The sequence below is a fragment of the Verticillium dahliae genome, genomic scaffold (assembly GCF_000150675.1).
Source record: "Verticillium dahliae VdLs.17 supercont1.9 genomic scaffold, whole genome shotgun sequence".
NCBI classification, from domain to species: Eukaryota; Fungi; Ascomycota; class Sordariomycetes; order Glomerellales; family Plectosphaerellaceae; genus Verticillium; species Verticillium dahliae.
Window position 1 is genome coordinate 1,083,311 of NW_009276929.1, and position 15,687 is coordinate 1,098,997.

The window sequence follows — 15,687 nt, forward strand, 5'->3', positions numbered from 1 at the left end:
GATTATGTGTCAATTGGTACTATGATAGCCATTAGTACATGTGCTTGAAAGCCGTGATGACCAAACAATTGAATCGATTGAGTTCTCAGACCTGAAGAAGGCCTTGTTTCGTTGACCAGCGCACCAAACTAGCCGCTCGCCAGGGCTGGGGTGATGAGCCAAACAAACACTATTGGTAGATGTCTTACCGCAAGCTGCCAGCGCTGTCAACTCTACCGTATGAGCTGGCTCATCGAGTAAGCGCGCTCTCCGGCCGGTTGCATTGCCTTCTCGGTTGAGTTGCTCTGCACTGCAAGGGACGTCCTTTGTATAGTGAGGGTTCAGGGTAATGATCTCGCCGTCTACTCTGATCGTTAGGGTCACTTGCGCGCCCAAATGATGCAGCTCAGCAGCCTTCTTCATGAGGACTACCGATCGGGTTCTGATGCTGCGTGGCGCTTTGCGAAAGATCTTGCTTCGAGGGTCCATACTGTCCTTGCAGAGAACGGAGAAGATCCGGGACGATTTCAAACGAAGGAAGAGAGGAGGAGATGCCGCAAAATCAATCAGACATATTTCATACGAGAAAACGTACTCCAACCAGTTCGTCCTTATATCTGTCGGCTGTCCGAAATAGCGCTTCCATATCCAATGCAAGCGCCGCCCTCAATGTGCGCCAATCAACGGCGTGCGCCGGTGCCACTAGCTCGCTGGGTTATGCAGCTTTGTGAATGGTTGTCTATCTCCCGCTAGCTTTTAGGGGTAAGGGGCTGACTGTTTACCAGGCGCTTAGCTGTGTTTTAGAATTCTCATGGCGACTTACTACTTTAAGCCTCTGTGCTGCATGGGACCCGCGTCCGTGGACCAGCATAGCCTCTGGGTGGCTCATCGAGAACAGCATCACTCTTGGCGTACGAGACCCTTGGGACCGTTCTGACTGGCCTGTCCTGGACAATTGATGGCGTTTCGCGGAGGAAGTATGGGAGACCGAAAAGCGGCACTTATTTCCCGTCACAGACATGCAACTAACAACAATGACAATAAAATCGAGATGCAAGTGAAGCAAAGGCACGAGGCCTAAGCCAGTCAATTGCACAACTCCCAAATTTGTGGGTATACTGGGGTGATTATTTCATCGTATCAAGATGAAGGAGGAAATGATTCAGCGTCCTGGCAAAAGTTTCTAGACTGAGTGGTTGATAAGCCGCGCACATATCGCTATCGAGAAGGAACAACGCCATGGCTAGTAGCGGTGGGTATCTGATGCGGCAAGACGGGAAACTGCTCATGGTGAGTGGGCTTCGTTTCATCTTCTCTTGGCGGACTAATCTCTTGAGGTTGTCTACCCGCGCCGCCCTCCTCCCCCGTCCCCGGTTGCCTCGTCTCTGCTGTAGGGCCGTTTACGATAGGTCTCCGTGATGAAGGGTGGAGCGGACATTCCATCCAAATTTGATTGCAACAGTGAGGCCTTGGGAGAAATGGCTTTGGGGCTGTGCCGGGGTGGGTCGGGCGCGGATCTCGAGACTTCGGCGCTGAACGTCTACATCGTCTTGGACGGGTAACCGTGATCGTTTAACAGAGGATGTTGAGGGTGTCGGATCGTTCTTGGGCACGTGCAGCAATCTTGTTGCATCTCTCCTCATCAAGGCCGAGGATGTGTTCGGGGGCTTCAAAGAGGAGATCGGGAAGCTCGATAGTCGTCAGCAGAATTGTTGACAGGAGTCGGAATCAGCGGGGAGAGATAGATCATCATCCTAGAATTTGGCTAGATATGCAAGGGCGACAAAACTCGGCCTCGAGACAATTGAAGCTCTTCCTAACATCGCATTCCAGATGCTTGAAACGGGAGTTTAGTTCCTAAATTTGCTCTTTTACGCCGTACTCAAAGTTGTTAAGGTCGTACTTGACTTGCTTCATGGAGGATGGAGGGTGACGAACACTGCGGAGAGATAACCGTCTGGGCGGTGGCAGGCGCTGAAGTTGTCACGGGTAAGATAGGGAGAGGGAGGAGGAATGGGACATTTACAGACAACGTCGATGGATTCCCCGGATCCAGGAAATCGCATCACGTGACCACATCCCGAGATCGGATGTGATAGGCTGCGGTCTCGTCAGCGAAAGATCATCCTAGCGCATTACTCGACGCGCAGGAGTCGATGCCATAGGTGCTCCGCCGCCGTAGACTCCTCAAGGATAAAGGCCACAGCACGTTCCGACGACCCGTCGATCAAATCTCGTTCTATGACTAAGCAGGCCCACTGGATTTATTGTCAAACAATTCGCTGGTTATAGGCATCACAGTAGCCATGTGGCTGACACAGTGGGTAGACAGGTCGATTAGGTACAATAATGAAATTGGATGTAGTTCAAGCCAGTCAGTCCGGGCGATGACATGACTCAAGGGCGCAATGATGCAACATTCGGTAGTGGAGCCACACTGTGTCATCAAGCTATTGTGATGCTAAGACCAGAAGGGATTTGGCGTCCATTTTGGGACACCTGACGTGCCCCATTCATCAGGAATCTTAACAAGCGCAGCTTACCGTCAGCATGGCAGATAGCCCGTGGGTTGGTCAATAACCGATGTGATGACAGCTTGAGCGGGGTCTACATCAGTACTGATGACCCTCTGCGTCGCACCAGCAATGTGCCCCGATGTCGAAAGGAGAATGTTACTTGTCATGAAGATGCGCTGATCTGGGATCACGTCTACAACACCATCGCCGAAGCCACTCCGCCGCCCCGAACGATAGCATTCTCTCTCCAATGAAGTCCATGGCTCCGCAACACTAGCGGCTTCGCGCACTCGTCCGAGAATCGAAAGGACGTGGACCTTGTGCTCAGGGAGGAGCTCGGAACTATGTTTGTCGGGCTCCGTGGAATCCTGGATTCCACGAGGCATATTTCAGAGGTGTGGTCGGTCTTGATACAGCGTCTCAGGCAACATTCCAGAAGTGCGAGGAAGGCAGTAGCCCTCTTTCACAAGGAGTGGGTGGACAGGATGGCCGAACGATGCAAACGAAGACGGCCTGCTTAGCTGGTTCACGGATATCAACCAAAATCTGGTGGTAGTCCGTCGGCACAGCCCAACAAGCCAATCCAAGGTCCTACCGCAGAACGCAAGCTGGACATCGGGTTCGTGAACGATCCCCAGGCAAGAAGCGACTCCCGGTGTCTCTGGTGACAGATACTCGTCACCGGAAAGTTGAAGAGCAACCCATACGCCGGCATCGCCTCCAAAGCATGGCTCGACTTGGGGAGGTATGAAAGAGAAGTTCTCACTGCTCTAGACCGAGAGACCACCCACTTGGCTCAGAACTTTTAGACACTTTGCACTTTGCGGTTGGGCACTGAAACCCACTCCCCAATAACCGACTGCACCCCTGAAACCGATCACAGCCTGCGGTACGAGCCTGCGGGAAATGGCAAGAGACGCCGTCCATCGGCGTTCAACCTGACGTCCTCCCTGGGACCGCGACTCGTGGGGTCATCAAGTCTGGGACAAAAGAGCAGGCAGCGGACACGACCACGACATGGAAGCTTCAGGGTCCTGAGTGGCAGCGAAATTCACGTCTCAGGCCACATCGATGAACTTAGTCATCAGCGAAATACACACAGTCGAGCCTTGACGATTTCTTGATCACTATGGGCCTATGGATTTGGCCGGGAAGATGTCTTGAGCTACGGCGGCGTTAGTATCTGATGCCACAAGCAACCGCGGGAGCTCGCCAACCAGTCCAGCTCCATCGTCCAATGGGGCTTTGATGTCAAAATGGTGCTGGCTTTCCGTGATAAAGACCCTGTCCATCCATCGACATTGCCTTTCCTCTGATAACGCCGCCAGAACCAGGGTTGGCTTCCAACAAGAACAGCGACTCGGTCATTCCACAAGTTCAAGTCGAACTTCAGCTCTTCGCGGCCGACCTCACTCCACCTCCCATAATCGCTCGTCATCCGCCAGCCCTGTCCGAAACCTCAGTGGCAGGCCTCCAAGAGCGGCCTCTGAACTCAGCGTACGACGGGCTCAGCGCGGGCGCATCCTCGCCCGTGTCGTCTCCATCGACTCGCCGCTTCCAATTCTCCTCGTCGCTATCTCCACACGTCTGATGCTCCGCCAACTCCACTCCCTTAGGTTTCCAACGACCGGAGTCATCCCCACCGAGTCCGCCGTGATCTGACCGGTTGCCACACTCGCCCACACGTGTTAGAGGAGGTTGCAAAAAGAGCCACAGGACTGCCATTCACTGCCAATTGCATGACACGTTCTCGTTGGCAAACTTGATCAGTTTTGCAGGTCTAATTACTGTACACGCTCGATGCTGGAATGGGGTATGCGAGCTTAAATCCGTCTCTCTCTGGGGTTGATGACTCAAAAGTCCGTCAGTCTCTCGACCCCCAAGTCTTCCTAGCATCCCGCATCGCCCACTCAGTCATCCACTGGCTCCGGAGTATATCCTCCGCCGTTGGCCGCTCCCCTGGCCTAAACTTCAAGATGTCCTTGATCAATTCGCAGAACGCCTTGCTCTCCCTCTTGCCCATAGTGTCGTGCTTCTTGCGTCGTCTCGGGCCCTGGATCGCGTCCTCGAATCGCTGGTCAAAGGTCCAGGGCTGCCTGCCCTCCGTCGGCTGACCGTTGGCGGCGAAACGCTTCCACTTCCCGTCCCAAGCGTCCCACCACTCGTCTGGCAACGGGCCTAGAGCATCGATCTGGTTTGCCGTGACATCATCTAGTTCTGGGAGGAAGATGTCGAGGAATGGTCTGACGCCGAGGATCTCCCAGATGATGCAGCCGAGACTCCAAATGTCGGATGCATACGATAAGGGAGTCGTCGGATCGAAGCGCGGTTCGGGCGGACGGGTCTTGCGAGGCGTGAATGATTGCAGTCGAGTCTCGTACGCAGGTGAGAAGGCCGTGCCAAGGTCGGTGAGCATAAGCTTAGCTTCAGAGAGAGTAACCTCTTCCGCAGGTTTCCCAAGCAAAGCTGGCGTGTAGGCATATGCTGGGACAGATAGCGACGTGATCGGTTGCTTGTCGACCCTTACCACAGGTTCTGCCTCTGGGTCGCCATATTTCTCGTAGAGCTCTTTGACGGTAAGCTTGTCGATTTCTTCGCCCGGCAATTGGAGGAGCAGATTGCCGAGGTGGATGTCTGGGAAACGTTAGCGACATCTTGAGGTATCCATCCGAATACAACTGACCTCCGTGAACAATTCCCAGCGTATGTATACGAGCCACTGCTATGACAAGCTGGGCAGCGAGAGATCTGGCGGCATCAAGCGGGAATAGATCGTAGTCCTTGAGAGCCTCGACGAGACTGCATCTGGCCGGCGTGGTGACCAGGCACGAATGTGTCCCGTTGGGCCCTATGAGCTTAAAATGGTCGAGGACGGGGGGGAGGAGACGGTCGCTCAAGTCATTGATTGGGCAAGCCGAAAGTTGTTCCAGGATCTGAGCTTCCTTAGAGCTGTGGTCCGCGATCCCAATCTTCACTGCCACGTATCTGCTCAGCTTTTCGTCTCGTGCGAGCCAGATCGTGGAGTGCGATCCGTGCCCGAGCTTTTCGATAATAGAGTATCGTTCCTGGAGCTTATCATTCAATTGAATTGGGTGATAACCGCCGGGTCGATATCCGTCCAGTCGTTCGACGTCGCTGATATACTCATAAAGCGGCCCATCGGTTGCCATGGTTCGTCTAAATGGTCGCAGTGTAGGCACGAAGGATTGCAGACCTGGGCTTTGCTTTTTAACGAAGTGGCATGCAAACGATCGCATATTCTCAAGCTGATGATGGAGTCAAGATGCAAGCCTGGAACGCGGGCGATGAACGATTTACATATCTTGGGTCGGCCTCAAATTGGGAATGTTGGTGATGGAGAAAGACTAACCTGCGCTAGCCCGTGACATTGCACGCGCTCGTCACGCGGGCACCTTGAATTGGCACAAGATTTCAATTGGTCAGTTGGCTAACCAATCAGTGGAGCCTTGGTTTGGAAGGAAGCGAGGCTATTGGAGGGGATTGCCAAAAGCCCCAGTGCAGCCTGGAGGCCGTTTAGAGCGCGCGCTTCGCAAGTGCAGGTCAGAAGGTCACCATGACTGAAATGAAGAAGGACCAACAGGCAAGTTGGCTGCGAATGCATTCAACCAGATAAACCAAGCGAGGCAAGAAATTTATAAATAGCTGCTGAGAATTCCATGAGAATGGATGAGGGTCAGATCAAATCTGAGTTGCTCAGGCCTCATCATGTCTACCGTCAACATCATCAAGTACTACTTTCATGTGGAAGGACTCCCTAAAGATCCTAACTATGTCCGCAACTTGGTGCGCTTAGCCTACCAGACCGCGACTGCCAAGAACCTCTACCCTCGCGCTGTCTTCATCCGGTATGCTCGACAACGATCTTCTAAATTCTGATGCGTCGCTAACCCTATCACCAGCGCAGATGTCCATTCTACCACGACCATCAACGGCATTTACCAGAAAGATCCAAAGGGCGATCACATCACGCTTTGCTTCAAGAACGAGGAGCACATGCGCAAAGGCACGCATATTGCCTGTCATGGCTATGTGACGGATAGAAACGCCCTGAACTTCAGGGAGGCGACTGATTCGCCCGAGAAAGCGGATTCGACAAAGAAGAAGAGCAATAAGAAACCGGTATGGCCATCTTCAGACAAACTCCAGGAGCTGCCTGAAGGGTGGTACAGTCATTTGGACAGTAAGTGAGGGTACGCTCGCTCAGCGAATTACCAGCACAGCGCCAGTACTAGAGAGGAATCAAAGTCATATTTCTTCTAATCTCCGTACCACATTCATTATTTGAGCTATTTACAGCTGCGACTGCTGTCTCCGTACTGCCCATAGTCACTGGCTGCCTACCAAGCAGCCTCCTCAGTGATGTTCATACCTCCTAGACCGTCAATCCAATGACATGATCTCAGGGTCCCATCATCTCAGCCCTAGGGGGGGTTCCCGTTTACGACGATGGAGATAGCTGGCACGAAAATTGGAAGACGCCCAAGGCCAGTTCCCTATTGTCGGCCCCTGCTCAAAATCATGAGATCCTCCAAGTTGTGAACGGGCGGTCTTCTTCGTCTACGCTTGGACGCCGAAGATATGGCATCTGATCTGAAACAAGACATTGGTAGCCGCTAACTTAAGCTTAAGGCATCCATACAAGCGCGGACGTCTGACTCTCTTTCTGCAGGAGGTGACTCGAGAGCTGCTTCCTCGAGAATATCTTCGATGGCTCCCGCAAACCTGCGAAAGGCATTTCGTTGGGCCTTAAAATTTCCTGCTTTCTCGGCGGAATCATTAGACAGATTCAGATCCCGTAGGAAATCAAAAAATCGATTTTCAAGTCTTCTTCCCAGCGGCCTTGGCTGTCCTGATTTCTCCAGCAACAATGGTAGATGATTGAAGTGCCTGTTAGATGTCTCGATGCTGAGTCCGAGTGACCTGTCTTGCCAGGTTTTGGAGCACCAGTTTTGGAACATACCAAGAGTTTTTCGGATATCTTTGGGTGGCAACCTTCTCCTACTTCATCCAAAAGGCATGCTGCATCGCAGCAAAGCCAAGTGATGTTAGTTCTGCCTAGCATTTCTTGCATCCATTTCGCCGAACATAAAACAGGACCGCGGAAGAAGCGGCATTCCTCAACCCCCCCGCTCAGGGATTCAAGGATCGTTTCCCATCGCTGCTGGAGGTAAGGTAAATTCCAGACTTCACCTTTCTTGGCTTCTACCTTCAGCTTAGAGTGGCACGTATGGACGGCAGACGGACGGCATATCTCTGGAGACGCGGCTTGCCTCTTGACTACAGATGACCCTCAAGTCGGTCATCCATCGTTCCTCCTTCCAATCCCGACGCCAGAGAGCAAAGGCTTTAGTGAACTCCAGTATAAGTAGCCGACGAAAGCAGCTGCATGTTGGGTAAAAGTTGATCGCATAACTCGGGTGGAAAGCGGTGACTCGAAGGAGCGACAAGGATTGACCGTACCCCAAAATGGAGGGTTGGAAGCTTCCTCCGATTCCAGTTCGGCAAACGTCCAGGACGAGAGGATCTTCCGACTCTGTCTTGTAGCAACAGATGACAACATCCGGCTGTTTCGCTCTGATCATGTCGGCAAATGTATTTTGCGCCTTGTTGATTGTGTCTTTGTTCGTTATGGTTTCGTCTAGGAACGGTATTGCGTCAAATATGCTGATGTCGTCGAAACCGAATCTCCCATTGCTCACAGCAGAAATCAACTCTGCCACTGCGTTAAGAGTCGCGCATCCACGCCTCCCTGCAACAAAGCCGTCGGAAAAAACCTGTTTCGAATGAGGTCGTAACAGCACCACGACGATATCGACTTCCGATTCGGGTTGCGCCATTTCGATACCAAAACTTAGCTCACAGACTTGGAGGCACTTGCATCCATCTTCGTCCTCAAGATCGATTCCGAAATCGTAGAGAATCCGCGCATGCCCGGATTCGTTCTCAGCCAGGCTGATGGGTTGAGCTTGCCGAATTAGTCGCCGTAGGCGGTAATCTATGGGAACACCAAGACACTCCATAATTGTTTAGGCGTGGCTGAGTATTTTGAGCACTTTTGGTGGGCGAAGAGCCAGTCGGCGATTACAGGCTCGTGTCCAACGGGGGTTGGTGGGGCATTCGGCGGCAACTGAGTAGCTGGCCAGTTGAGGAGGACCGACAAGGTTAGGCATTGAAAATATAACACTGAGTAGTGTCTAGCACCGGTCTCGATCCTGCTTTGTCGCGTACGTGAAACCTCAAGTTGCTTGTTGCAAGTTTTGACGTCGTGCTCAATTGATGCGGGGTTGGGCACTGAGAGATGTGACATTCACGGAAATATGACATAATTGATAGGCTTCGGAATTGTGAAGCAACAAACTCAAGGGGCTTTTTGAGTGTCCGTAAGTATCTCAATCATTACAGTACATAAAGGGGCTCATATTACTCTTATAAGACAGCATCGGAAGTTGCTGAACTTGCCTCCGTTTCTCAAGGCTTTTCCGGGCAAACAGTTTTGCCATGCATCAGCTCCACCACGTCGTGACGAGCCCCGACACGTACACTCCAGTCCACGCCATGCAAACGTCAACGTCTTCTTGAAGGAGAAACGAGATCAATCGAAGCATTTCTTCATCATTGCACCTACGGCGACGTTGTTCTCTGACGCGAGAAGCAACCGTGAGAGGTCGCCAATGGAAGGCGTCGAAGCTTTCTCCCGGCGAGGTTCGAGTCTTTCGAACCACTCTAGACGCTCTGTAACACAGGGCAGCTCGGACCTGACGAATTTGAAAGGGCTATGCATCATGACTTCCACTCCCTTGGCTGACCTTGCTGACTTCGGTACTAACAACCACGAACACCCTAACGCATAGAGCACTCACTTAGCACAGCCATTCCTTTCGCCTTCACGCTTCACGGACGAGGGCTTCAGGAAGTTCAAGTAAGCTGATACACATGCTTCAACCCCTGAAGCAAGCGTCGGGGACAGCAACTGCACTAGTGGAGAACTGCATTGTACATCCCCGATCACTTAACGGATGACTCGATCAACCAGACAACGTCAGCCTCTACTACGGCGCCCGTCCTGGATAGCCCATGTTTAATTCCTTGGCCCGTTCTCCGCCTTGTAAAAAGTTCGACCACGTCGCTGTCGCGCAATATTTAAGGCTCTGGAGTAGATGAGCTAAGAACCAGAAACAAAGGCTACTCATTCAACCTTTTCCCAGAGAAAGCCAACCTCAATACAGAGCTGCGGTCCGTGTCGTAGCTGAAACCTCACTTGAGATGTTTTCGGGTCGCACGGTACCTTGATCTCATCGTCAGTGGGAATGGTGGAAGCCTCCACGGACATGAGTTGCCTGTTGGAGGGGTCCTGCAATTGCGTCGTTCGACGAACCGATATCCATCCTGCTGAAATAGACACAAACTCGAAGGAGACGTGCAACTGGTCTATCTGGACGTCGAGTGGTTCTCGGCCAATGCCTACCTTGCTTTGAAATGGCAGATCAGCGCTCGTGATCACGACGGACGATTCTTGGCGGTCTGATGGCGGAGACAACCGGTATGCACTGTGGGAAGAGACGCGAGAGGACAGCAGTACAACAGTATCCGAGCTGACTGTAGAACCGCTTGATAAAGGCAGAAACGCTTTACTTTCGAGAGGGTCTAGCCCCCAAGGCATCGCCCTAGCCTGTCGAAAACGGGTCGCCTCGTTCATGTGTTGTATCATATCCTGGATAATGGCGCGGAAGGTGCAAGCCTGCGCCTCAGTCATCCAATCAACATCTGGAATGGTCCATTGCTCGTAAAGGCGTCGGTGGGCGTGCGATACGTGGTACCGGCTCTGCTTGAGGATGAACAGGTCGCAGAGGTAGCAAGCTGATTTACTACAACCAAGGGCTCGCACGGCTAGTTGACAAGTATGCCGCTCAAGGTAAAGTATCTGTTGTATCTCCGCATGAACGAAACACTTTAGAGAGAGGCCCGGGCGGAACGTTGCTGAATAGGCTTTCAGGGCGGTGACATCAATATGGTTGAACAGGGTCCGGTACTCCGGTTTCCGCGCAAGGCGTAGAAAGTCCTTGCAGAGGAATAAATAGCGCGCTAACTTGTCGATCTGTCGAACCTCTGAGGCGTCATAGAGAACAGATGGCACACCGTGGGATTTGAGATGTTCCTCTAACGAGTGCATGTTCCCGACTGCAGCAATGCTTGCACATTTCATGATGACGTGCTCGAGGGCCCGATTAATATCGTCGTGTTCAAGCCTTCGGCTAAGAGGCTCTAGGGAGTCGATAAGTCCGCAGACTTGATCATAGGTGACTAGCAATTGCGGTGCAAACGCCAGTCGTTTCTTGAGCTGCCTTGCAAGATCTAAAAGCTGAACTTTGAGGAACGGCCGTTTTTTTCTGATGTGAGAGGGCTGCTGTATCCAAGGTGGCCGAATCCGACCAAGGATCCTTCTTTGACTGAGCTGTAGAACTTTCAGGAATAGGCTACGACAGAATTCTTGGCGTTTTTTTCCTACGCACCCTCGTCAGCGTAGGACTTACAATTTGAAGTCTGTAATCCTAACTCAATGTGCAATACTGGCATACTGTGGCCAAAATGTCCCTCAGCCCCGCGATGATCGATTGTGACGGAGTGGAGTTGCTCGCGAGTACGACGACGAGACCAGAGGGGTGTTCCTCCAGAGTCACTGCCGAAATCATACGGACATTTTCTTCCCAGTGAGCGAGATAGGCAAGATTGTCGGCCATCTGGAGCTCATCTCCAAGCGAAAGAACATGCCCATCAGGATCTGGCGTTGTGCTGCCACGGTAGAACTGAGGCTCTGGCGGATTCCGTGTAACCTTACGCAGCTTTGCCACCGAAGTGTGAAAGCTGCGGCTAGACGAAGGTGTCCAGAAATTTAACGCTGCCTCCATTTCTGCTCTGGTGTCGAGCAAGATGACAAGCGCTCCGCTTCGCCGTGAGGGGTTATAATGGAAGGCAAGCGGGGATGAACCAATGGACGAGACTGATCCGCCCAATGACGGGAGGCCGCGATGGATGTGCTACTTGAGTCGGCGGCGGTGTACGGTCCAACACAGTGCACACGAGAAGCCACTTCATTCTTCTTTTGCCGTTGCTCAAGTATGTTACGACTTACTGGCGCTCGAGGCTTATCGATCCCACCGTTTCTAACTTGCTCAGTTCTTTTGTAGGTCCTCCAAGCTATGCAGCATGGCGACGATTCCGCCAATACTCTACCCACGTCTTATTTTAGAAAAGAAACAATAGATCTCCCGATCCGAACGATGGCGCATTCGGGAAATGTTGATCTAGCGCAAAACCCACTCTGTCGGGTGCGATCGCGCTAGGGCCGGACCGCTGGACGGGCGAACGACTGAAGTACTAGTGAAGCGTCCGAAAGACGGGCGTCCTCCACCTGCGGAAACGCGGAGGTGTGAGACGCCGATCAGTCCATTCGTAAAGATTGCGCGGTGTGATCTCGTATACACACGGCTTAGTTGATATAATGCGTCACCCAATATCTTTGCGCGCGTAAACAGGTCAGTAATTTCGAGGCGGGGAGACCATTGGGCTCGGCGGGGCGCCTATCTTTGGAACAGCAGCTATCATTAGGCTGCCGACGGGCTCTGGTGAACCTCAGTCCCTCTTCCTAACCGACCAGCCGTTCCTCGGAATCAAGATGAATGCATTCAACTTAACGGAGCCCCGGGTGCCAGACTATTACGCAGACCTTGGATTGGAACAGCAAGCAAATTTTCAAGACATCAAAGTGGCCTTTTTCAGACTAGCGAAAGCGCATCACCCCGATAAAAAGGCCCCGGGCAAGTCCCATCGACGCCCAAGAGTTCCGCAAGGCTGGTTTTTGATGTCATTACTCAGGAGTTATTGCCGAATATAATCTTGGCTAACATATCGCCTTCATCCAGATTAAGGAAGCGTACGAGTGTCTGAGAGATAAGGCAAGGCGTTTGGCGTACGACGAATTCTACTTCGACCTACGAGACCAGTGGGCCAGATATCGGGAGTGGCAAGACACTCAGCGCAGAAATGAAGAACAGAAACGAGCCGAGGAAGATGCAAGACAAAGGAGAGCCACCGAGGCCGAGCGAGCGCGGAGGATGGAAGCAGAGCACCGTGCTGCCGAGGAAAGAGCCGAACAAGAGAAGAAAGCAGCAGAAGCTGCGAGGGCACAGAGAATGGAAGAAGAGAATCGAGCCGCCAGAGAGAAGGAAGAGCGCGGGCGGAAGAAGGACGAGAGAGAAAGACAAGCTGAAGAGCGTTCTCGAGAAGCTGCACGGAAAGCGCGAGAGCAACATGAACTGGCGGCTAAAGCAAGGCTACGCCGAGAGAAGGAAAGAGAAGCAGGAGAAAGGTCTACCGAAGTAGCAAGGAGAAACAGGGTCGAGCGGGAACGAGTGGCAAAGGGGCGATTGAAGAACACTTTGATTCAGGAGAAGCAAGACACCATCCGTCACAATTGGGCGACGATGCGGGCAGCAGCAGAACGTCAAGAAGCTGAGCGACCGCAAGCACGACCGCCGACTTCACGATCTCCGGAGTGCTCTCATCCACAGTTAGGCTGGCAGAGAAAGACCGGTAGGGCCACCTGTGTGTTCTGTGGGGAAGCCCGTAGGAAATGGTCTTTCCACTGCCCGGAGTGCACTGTGGCAGCTTGCCCGGTCTGCAAGGATAAGTATTGTATATACTAGCCAGTAACAGTTTGCAGCTTCAATATCCTGGGCTCAAAGACCTCAGGACTAAGTCCTAAACACTCGGGCATCCTCTCTACTCTTAGGCGTCAATCTCAAGAGGATGGTACGTGATACTCGCGAGCTAATCGTATGTGTCGATTGATTTTCGTTCGTTCGGTAGGAGCAGGCTATGACGCCCCTATCCGGACCATAACTTGGGCTCCTTCGATACGCGCTGACGCTTCCCTGCCGATTCGTCAGTAACGGTGTCCTTTTCGCCCGAGTTTCGGATATCTACGGGCGTGGGAGCGTCAGTACTGTCGCCGCCACGCGGGGTCTTCTGAGGAGTGCTGTGTTGACGCGCGTAGTTCTACTCTTGTTTTGCCGGTGGTTCGCAAAGTTGGATTAATGATGCGGGAATGGACTCGGTACTGATGGTGTTAGACTCGCGAGTTGTCCGGTTGTGGCGAGGGGGCACGGAGAGCGTACTGACGGTAGACGTATTGCATATTGATAAGGTGGTCCTTAAAATTGAGTGAAGCTGTAAGAATTCCTGCGAAAGAGTCCTAGTCTATTTTCCCCTTTAACCGTTTCACTATGACCCCAAGGCTGTGCATCCTCCAGAGCGATACGAGGCACAGCGCCAGGCCGGTGCGGTGTCATTATAAGAGCCCTTCATCCTGCCAGGGCGGTTTAGAGATTGCCCAGACCGCCAATCCTACTAACCTGTCTCGTCGGCGCGGTATGCGGGCGGAGCGATGAAGCACAGACATAGTAGTAGTCGCATCACCACGGCTGAGCGTGAAAGAGACAAGGACTATTCGATCGCGTTCGCACGGGTCTGCCATAGCTGGTGGTCACATGGGAGATGCCCATGCAGCAGCACACCGTAGCACTTGCGCCACAGGTTTATAGCTTCGCGGGGTAGGGGGAGAGACCCGATTCGGCGTCGCAAGACGCTGGTGGGAGGCCACAGAGTCGGCTGTCGGTCGGTATAGTATTGTCGTTGTGGTTCGGGGGCTCGGCAGGGAAGAGTCTGGCAGCTCGATTCTGTTAGCCTGGCGGATTAAGGCGGTAGGTAGCAGGATGGACGGTTCGCGAATGCGTTACTGGCCAGTGTATTCTCCGTTTCGCCTACCGTCTGCCAAATTGGCGAGTCGTTCAAAGTCCTGCAGTTGTCGCGTGCTGTGCTGGTGTTCAAGATGTTGACGCGGTGTCGCGCCATCACGCGCTGTCTGCGCAGTGGTTGGACATGGTACGTTCACCAGCATTAGAGGCAGCCGAGAACACGGACCACTTGGGCCAGTGAGACCCACTCGCTCTCAGCCTTCAAACTAATTAAGTAGAGCCTAACGCTGGACCCCTCAAGATTGCCACGAGTTTCACCCGCCACACCTCACCACGTGCAACACTTCGCTGTCAGTCTGAGGCGCGCTAGTCTCGCCGTCCTTTGGTCCCGTAGCCTGCACCTTGGACGTCCGCACTACCCCACTTCCGTTAATAGGACCATGTCCATCGATCGACATGGCCTCCTTAGGCCCTTCCAGTCATTATTCAGTCCAAGGAATACGAATCCCAGGAGCTTAATCATGCCCACTGCATCATCATCCAAGCTCAAGCACATCCTTCCCAACCCCGCCCCGTCTCACATCGCTGAACCTTGTAGGAATAAGCCACACCCCACGAGGTTAAGCGCCACCCACAAGCGGAGCTACGTCTTCAGCGCGTGCGCAGCGTGTCGGAAGCGAAAGGGTAAGGTAAATATGCACCCCCGTCGCGTAATATCCCTGGCCGGAGCCGTAACGAAGAACAGTGCACAGGAAGGCGACCCCAGTGCCGGCCATATACCAAGCGGCACCAAGTGTGCGCCTACGACACCGAGCCAGCGGAGACACAGATGCAAGCTTGCCGGCGGCAGAACGAGGTCCTCATGCGGGAAAATTTAGGCTACCTGACATTGCCTGGTCTGTTGATAAGTCTGCCTGATAACGAAGCCATTGACATGCTTGTCAGTCTGCGGTCGGGACGCACGGCGGAGCCTTTCGTTGCATAGGGGAAGGATGGGGATATCTTGTTGAACTACAGGAATCGCGTGTTTCGAGCCTCGCCGCCGCCTCCGCTGGAGTATTGGTGTGGGCAAAGATATTCGGATCTGGGGCCGACGTTTGATAGGCGAACGTGACACCATCTCTTGCACTCGCTTTTCCACCAACGTTACGCGTCCACGATCAGGGCATACCATTGCTGACAGCCACGATGTGGAAGGCGCCCAACATGTACCTGTCTCGCTCTAGTGTATCATCATTGCTCGTGTCAATCCTTTAGCCCCTGCTGCCAAGTAAAGACGCGTTTAAACATATCAAGCTCAGTCTCAGCCGCTAGCACATTGCCCAGGTAAACGCGCATCTCTCAATTCCATATGCGAAGAGGAAGATATCTCCTACGATATCGATCGTACTGGTTTAAGCAGCGTGGACAATGGGTCC

The 15,687-nt window shown here is 52.9% G+C and overlaps 7 protein-coding genes across 7 annotated transcripts; 3 read left to right on the forward strand and 4 right to left on the reverse strand.

Annotated features, from left to right (window-relative positions):
* Positions 1–1,218: 1,218 nt before the first annotated feature.
* Positions 1,219–1,541, forward strand: VDAG_05245 (uncharacterized protein; the record flags this gene model as incomplete). Its single annotated transcript, XM_009654981.1, has 2 exons — positions 1,219–1,269; positions 1,404–1,541. The coding sequence occupies 2 exons, from the start codon at positions 1,219–1,221 to the stop codon at positions 1,539–1,541; spliced, it is 189 nt and encodes a 62-aa protein (XP_009653276.1).
* Positions 1,542–2,509: 968 nt separating this feature from the next.
* Positions 2,510–3,611, reverse strand: VDAG_05246 (uncharacterized protein). Its single transcript, XM_009654982.1, has one exon. It carries the CDS (start codon positions 2,879–2,881, stop codon positions 2,525–2,527), a length of 357 nt encoding a protein of 118 aa, XP_009653277.1. The 5' UTR covers positions 2,882–3,611; the 3' UTR covers positions 2,510–2,524.
* Positions 3,612–4,359: 748 nt separating this feature from the next.
* Positions 4,360–5,665, reverse strand: VDAG_05247 (protein kinase domain-containing protein; the record flags this gene model as incomplete). Its single annotated transcript, XM_009654983.1, has 2 exons — positions 4,360–5,129; positions 5,179–5,665. The coding sequence occupies 2 exons, from the start codon at positions 5,663–5,665 to the stop codon at positions 4,360–4,362; spliced, it is 1,257 nt and encodes a 418-aa protein (XP_009653278.1).
* Positions 5,666–6,221: 556 nt separating this feature from the next.
* VDAG_05248 (uncharacterized protein) lies at positions 6,222–6,704 on the forward strand (the record flags this gene model as incomplete). Its single annotated transcript, XM_009654984.1, has 2 exons — positions 6,222–6,361; positions 6,416–6,704. 2 exons carry the CDS (start codon positions 6,222–6,224, stop codon positions 6,702–6,704), a joined length of 429 nt encoding a protein of 142 aa, XP_009653279.1.
* A 2,998-nt stretch (positions 6,705–9,702) lies between these two features.
* VDAG_05249 (uncharacterized protein) lies at positions 9,703–10,686 on the reverse strand (the record flags this gene model as incomplete). Its single annotated transcript, XM_009654985.1, has 2 exons — positions 9,703–10,381; positions 10,490–10,686. 2 exons carry the CDS (start codon positions 10,684–10,686, stop codon positions 9,703–9,705), a joined length of 876 nt encoding a protein of 291 aa, XP_009653280.1.
* Positions 10,687–11,065: 379 nt separating this feature from the next.
* Positions 11,066–11,422, reverse strand: VDAG_05250 (uncharacterized protein; the record flags this gene model as incomplete). Its single annotated transcript, XM_009654986.1, has 1 exon — positions 11,066–11,422. One exon carries the CDS (start codon positions 11,420–11,422, stop codon positions 11,066–11,068), a length of 357 nt encoding a protein of 118 aa, XP_009653281.1.
* Positions 11,423–12,189: 767 nt separating this feature from the next.
* On the forward strand, positions 12,190–13,465 carry VDAG_05251 (uncharacterized protein; the record flags this gene model as incomplete). Its single annotated transcript, XM_009654987.1, has 4 exons — positions 12,190–12,354; positions 12,437–13,118; positions 13,230–13,325; positions 13,383–13,465. The coding sequence occupies 4 exons, from the start codon at positions 12,190–12,192 to the stop codon at positions 13,463–13,465; spliced, it is 1,026 nt and encodes a 341-aa protein (XP_009653282.1).
* Positions 13,466–15,687: the final 2,222 nt, after the last annotated feature.